General features: G+C 35.5%; 1 protein-coding gene across 2 annotated transcripts; it reads left to right on the forward strand.

The window, feature by feature from the left end:
• Positions 1-519: 519 nt before the first annotated feature.
• LOC131010361 (uroporphyrinogen-III synthase, chloroplastic) lies at positions 520-7,266 on the forward strand. Of its 2 annotated transcripts, none has more exons than XM_057937855.1 (9): positions 520-803; positions 1,791-1,878; positions 2,997-3,063; positions 4,043-4,161; positions 4,335-4,430; positions 5,120-5,175; positions 6,025-6,110; positions 6,287-6,421; positions 7,061-7,266. In XM_057937855.1, exons 1-9 carry the CDS (start codon positions 600-602, stop codon positions 7,116-7,118), a joined length of 909 nt encoding a protein of 302 aa, XP_057793838.1. In that variant the 5' UTR covers positions 520-599; the 3' UTR covers positions 7,119-7,266. The 2 variants fall into 2 exon arrangements, 1 of the variants encoding a protein (XP_057793838.1); XR_009096532.1 differs by having other exon boundaries at positions 531-803; positions 6,025-6,105; positions 7,061-7,075.
• The last annotated feature ends 447 nt before the right edge of the window (positions 7,267-7,713 follow it).

Below are 7,713 nucleotides of genomic sequence, written 5' to 3' on the forward strand. Positions count from 1 at the left end.
AAATTTTAATAAATGTTAAATGAATGTGTTGTGTGTAGGAAAATGAGGGGAAGTGAGTTCACTTGTATTGTAAAGTATAGGATAAAAATTAAGGAATTAGTAGTATGATTATATCCAAAAATAAGTTGTGCATAATCTTGTGAGGCAGATAAACAAAATATGAAAGTAAATACTCCCTCCGTCCCACTGTACCTGAGACTCTTTCTATTTTGGGCGTCCCACTGTAAGTGAGACTCTTTCCTTTTTGGGTAAAAGTTTTTCTCTTTAAACACCTTTTCACTTTTTCACCTACACACAAAATACACATTTCTTAATTTCCGTGCCCAAAAAAAAGGTCTCACTTACAGTGGGACGGAGGGAGTATATTCTTATAGGATGGAGGGAGTATTAAAATTAAATTACAAAATTAATTCAATATATATAAAATATTTCATTTTAGTGTGAATATTTGACTATAGGAAATTAATACTATATTCATATTTTACTGTAAAATAATTATAAGGTTAGAATGAAGTGTGGCCGAGAGAGCACGGTACGCTTTAACTGAAGCCACGAACCGATTTTCTTATTGAAAAGATTATGCAAACACCCTCCGACTCATGGCTAAAACCTCTCTCTCCACATTCTCCCCGATCTCTCCCCGTCTACTTCGCTGCTCTCCGTCTTTGTCTTCTTCTTGCCAGTTTAAGAACAGAAGAATTTTCCTTAACATCGTTAATTTGTCAGCTTCTACGTCTCCTTCAAATCCTAAAGTTGTTGTCACAAGAGAGCGCGGCAAAAATGGCAGACTTATTGACGCTTTGGTAATTCTACCCTTACTCTACCAATTACGTAAATCAGTTCTTCAAACCTCATCAAAGTTTGGGCATTTCCCCTTGTCCAGGAACTTCTATACTTGAAATATACATTCTCAGTTAGATTTCCCCCTTCTACAGGAACCTCTGTACCAGAAATATGGTATTTAGTCTCACATTGTCGGTTAAAATGCTATTTTCTCAATTTGTTGTATTCAATAATTTAAAACTTTAGCGAATACGTATTGATTGGGATGTCAATCATTTTGGGAAATAAGTCATATGTGGAATCTTTGTTAAAATAAGGCGCAAACACTTAAATTGGCAGTTTTGGAATTAATAGAGCTCTTTTTGATATGTTTGATCAAATGTGTACATGTTATTCTGAGTTTGGTTTGCGGATTATGGAAAATGAACTTGTTTTGGCAAAGGATACGGACAAATGAATGCTACATGTTCTGGATAAAATTCTTGGCCTGATGAATTTCAGGAAAGATGCTAGAAAAGATTGTCGGTTGCTGAGATGCCACGGTATCAAATATAGGTTGTGTTCTGGTGAATGCACTGTGGCTGCACTGGGGATTATAAATTCTTATTCTGAGAAATTTCTTGTTATTTATATTGCAAAAGTTTTGTGAGGCCATGTCTATTAACTATTATCACCACCAAGATCGTGATGCCTTGATCTACCATTTTTGTGAAGAAGTGGATTAATGTTAAAAGTAAAAATAGAAAGATCAGCCATTGAAGTATAATATAGTTTTATTCCGAAATAACCTTAAAAGTCAGTTCTAGTGTATGAGTATGGAGTTAGATCTATAATTCAGAACTGTTATTTCTTTATTACAGAATGTACTTGATTTCTTTATAAATTGGCAATCTAATCTGTGAATATTATGACTCAGGACGTGTTAGCCTTTTCTGAATGAACAGACTATTTCAAGCAATTTATTATAGAACAATGACTTGAAGCTGTATTTGTTTGTCATCTTTCAGGCAAATCGTGGGATTGATTGTCTAGAGCTTCCTCTTGTTCAGCATACTCAGTTGCCTGGTTTTGACAAGCTTTCTTGTTTACTACGCAGTAAGATGTACTTGATTCTACGGCTTCTGGTTTTTGTTTAAGTGATGGTTGATGGAAAAGGACAATTTCATTTTGTTTGTCATGTTCAAGCAAAGTACGAGTTTTATTGCATTGCCCTTATTTCTTATTACTCTTGAGAGATTTCATTTATGTGTATAATGTAGCTAAAACTGAAAATTTCACTTTTCTTGTCGAACAATTACATTGATAGGCGATGGCATCCTTTTACCTCTCCAAACCGTTCTACCCAAGAATAGAAAATCAAATGGAAAAAATAAAAACAAATGATAGTATCCCTATGTTTTACAGTACGGCTTTTTTTGGCATATACTGTGTATCTTAGAAGTGCAGAAGTTATGTCGAAAGTGTAATATTAAATTTTCTAAAACTACTCAAAAAGCAGCGATGCCTCATAAGAGTGTATGGCATCCTGCATTTATCTTCTTATTACAGTAAATAAAAACATCTCTTTTAGCTGCATGAATAAACATGTATGCATATTTACATGTATATATTTGATAATCAAATATATAAACATATGGGAGCCGGTTCATAACTTTAAATGTCAAAATATGCCACATTTGCTGCCCATTCTGGCTCTGGTTTGTCATCTTTTCAACATTAATTCTTTGTTTGCTACAAGTGACCTTGCTTATATCTGTTTCAGAAATAAGTATTTGACTAACCCAGTTTCCATACAGCTAAAATCTTGAAAGAGGTGGTCTTTGCTTTATCTGCTTCTTCCTCTTATCACGAATGAACCTTTAGATAAAAAATTATGTTTCTTGGGTAGTCATTCCCATATTACTAGAATGATGTTGTGGTCATTCTGTTTGGAGCAGCTCTCACGCAACTTGTGAAAATTATATGTGGTATGTTTTGGAGAGATGATCAATGGATGTGCGTACAGGGTCTATGGATACTTATTTTCCTCCTTCTAAAAACTTAAGTTACTGTTCTAGATGGCCTGCTCATTAGAATTTGCTCTCTCTCTCTCTCTCTGCAGTTTTAGACCAAATCAATTCATGTTGTTCTTTTGTGCTGGTTTCCTTAGTAATATATTATAATAATTTAATTGCTTATATGTACTTTCTATCTGATTATTCGTTATGCTTCAGGTAATTCATTTGATTGGATCGTCATAACCTCACCTGAAGCTGGCAGTGTTTTTCTTGATGCTTGGACGTAAGGTTCAGCTGCTCTTGTCAGCACTTTAAGATATTCTTATAATTATTTCTAAGCGCTTGGGAAAATCACTTAGTGGTCCGGGGGTTGCCAAAGCAATTAAGATCATATTTCAAATGATGATCTGCAAGTCGTTTAAGTGATTTTAAAGTTTTACATTGAGGAGATGTTTCAACCATCATTTTGCTTGGACAAACATTTCAGTTCTCATCTCATCTCTTAGCAGTGGTGGACATTTCAATTTTCATTCTCACGGCTCAAAACATCAATCTTGGTTTGGCCCTAAGTCTCCATGGCAGAAGCTTTCTTGGCATTTGCTTAGAAATACTCATGTAGGACCCTAGTCTGCACTGTCCTTTTTTGTTGTGCAAGTGTGCTTGCTCCTCTCTAGTTTTATCTTCAATAGAACCAATGTCCAGACATTGCTTATCCTGCTGTAATATGTCCTACATAAGGTAAATTTATCTTCCTGCTCATGTGAGTGCTACCACCTCTACGTGAACATTTGGTGCATGTTATGCTGCAGATCCTTTCGTGGTTTGTTGAGTGTTATAGTATAGTGTATCATAATATGATATAAAGAAATATATAATGACTAAATTAACAATATGGAAATAAAAATAAATTACTTAGGATTGCTTCGGCCAAGGATGAATGCTGACACACAGTCACAGGCGAGAGCCTGCCCAAGCCCAAAGACCGAATTTATTCATAAAATCCTACCATACTAGACAACTGCTACTTCATCATTTTAACTAGATGGAACCTAACTGTAGATAACAAAATACCGAAAGATTGTCAAAATCAATTAATCAGAAGATTATGGAAACAAGATAGGGAAAGATACCATGAGACCTTCTCTTCTCTTCTAATCCGCAGGAGTCTATCTCAAACATTGAGTCTGTTGTTAAACTGCCATTAGCGTATTCTATTGTTATCCTATTGGCTGATGTTGTTAGCTTTTTTCGTTGATCTTCAGAGCTGCAGGAACTCCAAATGTTAGGATTGGAGTTGTGGGAGCTGGTACATCAAGTGTATTTGGGAAAATCCAGCCGTGTCTGAAAGAAAGCCTGAATGTAGCTTTTGTACCATCCAAAGGTGTTTTAAGCTAGTTTCTGATTTCTGCAATATAAGTAACAACTAAAGAGGGTGAGGGTGCTAATATGTGACTGCCTTTGTTCTGTGTGTAATATTCTTCCATATAGACTGAGTCATTAACCAGCTTATATGCCAGTAAGATTGAAGCTAAGTAACTTCAATGTTAATTTCAGCTATTGGCAAGGTTTTGACAGCTGAGCTTCCAAAACTTGGAAATGAAAGGTGCACTGTTTTGTACCCTGCATCAGCAAAAGCTAGCAATGAGATTGGTGAGTGCTGAAATTATAGGTTTCCTTCCCTCTCATTCATGAATTTTCAGAGTGATATTTACAGTTATCTGTAAGGGAACAAAAAAAATTGTTGAAAAAGTTACGGTGTAACTTGAAACTGATTAATTAATGTTCTGAGTTTAAATAGTTTAGAAGTTGATCTAGATATGTAGAAATAAATGCTTTAAACCGTATCTGACGTTCATGTTCACGCATGTCATTAAGAGTACTCGAGTTCTTGCTGCTTCAGATGTCTGCTGCTGATATTGCGCTCCTCCTTCTCCTGCCACTCATTTTTGTGCTTGCAATTTATTAAAATATCAGGCACACACATTCCAATTTTGTTATTATGAAATCCAACAGGCCACATGAACTTGTTAAATTCACTTCTCTAGAAATATGAATTACCATGTTCTATGGCAAGGATAAATACAAAGTATTGTCAGATGGTAGAATGATAAATAGGCATTGGAAAACAAAGATAATTGCAGCGAAAATGGAGTTTTGAGCTGTTGCTGTTAGAATATATCATCTGCTTTGCAATACATGAAATATGTAACATCGTAAATCAATACTGGCTGAAGTTAGTATTGCATTTTTTGATTCTCATAAAACTTCTTTGGCAGTTTATTGATTTTTATAGAGTATTCTAACTAATTTCAACTGATTGCGTGGCTTTTCAATTTTAGAGGAAGGACTTGCGAAGCGTGGATTTGAGGTTACGAGGCTAAACACATATACTACGGTATGATACTTGTGTTATATTAGTTTCACGCCGTTTAGTTTCATGAATATTAAATTGTTACCGCCTTAGCGGCCAGAAATACAGTGAGCAAAAGAATGCAAGCTTTTAAGTTGGTCTTCAATCAGAGGATTATTTGTCCAAGCTGTTCAAAGAGTTTACCGCTTTTCCCAATTACTCATGTAGGGCTTTGTTTCATGTAGATCATACTACTCTGCACTGGCGGAGAGCGAGATGATATCTGCTGTAGATCATATATTTATGCCTTAATGAGAATTTTAATGGATAAGAATTCAGTCATGTAACATTAATATTATACCTTGAGGGGGCGTTTACTTCGCATGATTGAGTATTTTTATCCTTAAGACTAGGATTTCTCCAATCCCACCCTTTCAATGAGATGTGAATCAAACAAAACTAGCTCAAATGATAGAAATAATTAAGGGTCTTCGGATATCCTAAAGTTCCAATCCATCTTGGTAAACAAGGGATTAGCCTTACTATTCTTATCAATAAAGGCTAATCCTAAAAAGTAAACGCCTCCCAAGTCTTGTAGAATTGAACTTTATTCTAGGTTTGACAGTCCATCTTGGGTAAAAGCTTTCTGATAAACTGACGAAAGAGAAGGGAAAATGTGTTGCATAAAACAATCTTGTCTTCATACGTCATTACAATTTAACTTTATTTTATATATTTATTTTGTCATGTATGTGGAGGTGTGAATATATCTTGGGTCAGCAAAGCTAGGTGGCAATTACACTTGCTTTTCCCAAATTGAATTGTTAGGACCAAACCAAACATTTATGATTTAATAGTTGAATTATCTTGAAGTGTTTTGAGTATTTCATGTAGGAACCCGTTAGTCATGTGGATCAAATGGTTTTAGATCTGGCACTTGTCGCTCCTGTTATCGCTGTAGCATCACCTTCTGCAGTTCGGTAACTTTCTGTTCTCTTGTTACCAACCTTTTGATCCTTAATATGCAATTTCTTGTAGAACCAATGACATAATCTTTTCAAGTCCTTATACTTGTATTGGAGTGCCTCTAATTGATCTCTTTAGAATTCTTGTTTACCTATGTACCTTATGCATATGTGATGTCATTCTATACCAGTGCTTGGATCAGCTTAATACCAGAAGGGCAACAGTGGGATAATGCTGTTGCGTGCATTGGGGAGACAACTGCTTTAGTAGCTAGAAAATTGGGGATGAAGAATATATTCTTCCCTGCTAATCCAGGCATTGAAGGGTATGTATGTCTTCTGTTTTGATGTGACATTTTGTTAAAATTTAATGGGCCCTTGTCTTTGGTCCTATTGTATAAATCATGAGCATAGTTGAAATTAGGGTTGTCTAGTATTTCTATCAAATGTTCATGTTGAAGTTTACTGCAGCCAAGAGTATTAGTCTGGCCTGAAATATCATATGCTAGCCATCATATATTATATGTGTGGAACTGTTAAGGATCAGATCTACACCCACAGGGAGCATTAGGCTCCGGGGGAGCAGGGGCTTTCCGTAGTTTAGTTAATTCTATTGTTAGTTCTTTGGGTTGTGCGCTCCTGCATGGTCTTTGCTGGGTAGGTCAAGTAAATAGTTCCGACTACTAGAGATGAGGAAACTCGTCTAGGACCCTTGATTTGAGAGCCAACCCAAAGCTCTTGGGCAAGAGAATTCATTCTCCTGATCGTTGTTTTGATTCAGTTCTTAAACTTCTTATTCCAGTATGATCATCCTCATTGGTTCTATTTGTTTCTGTGGTATTTCTTCTCAACTCCATCAACATGCAAATATTTTTTTATAAAGTGGGTACTTTTTTAGTAGGCCTGAAGATATTTCTTGATATACTGCTATCCTGGTTGTTCTGAATCTGGTTTGTTATTTTCAGATGGCTTGATAGCATTTTGGAAGCCTTAGAAGTCCAAAACCAGTTACAGAAGGTGTAGCTTAGGATCCGGAGCTCTATGGCTGGTTCTAGAGGATACATTTCTTTCCCTCTTGTTGAAACTGAGAATGCACAATATTTTAATTTCATTAGCAGCTGTTGAAGTCTGAAAGTTTAGTTTATTTGTTTTTTGTTGCTCTTCTCTTTAATCCTGCTTTGCATAGGCTAGCTTGGGAAACTCAAAATTCTGCCATTACTTAATATGAAGATTCAATTTTGGCCCTCTAAAAAAAAGGTTTAATTTTGTATTAGTTTAAAAGATTTGGTGACCTGACAGAATGATGAAGGATTGAAAGAGTGATTTGTGTAGGCAGAAGAATGAGCTAAGAAATCGTCAATCTTTAACTAACTGTTGGCATTGTCTGTCTAATGAGCTGAAATGAATATGTAGCACACATGTATTGTAGTCACTAATTGAAAGGAAACAGTGATTGTATATACATTGTTGATAGTGGAAATCCAGCGTTTCGTGGTTCAAAAATGCTGAATTTGCGATCAGTATTGGGATGTTCATGTTAAAGATTTTGGTGGTCTAAAGAAGAGGCGAATTTTTGAGAAAGTCATAAAGTAATGAAAATAATTATCCACAACCATTA

The sequence above is a fragment of the Salvia miltiorrhiza genome, chromosome 2 (genome assembly GCF_028751815.1).
Source record: "Salvia miltiorrhiza cultivar Shanhuang (shh) chromosome 2, IMPLAD_Smil_shh, whole genome shotgun sequence".
Lineage (NCBI taxonomy): Eukaryota > Viridiplantae > Streptophyta > Magnoliopsida > Lamiales > Lamiaceae > Salvia > Salvia miltiorrhiza.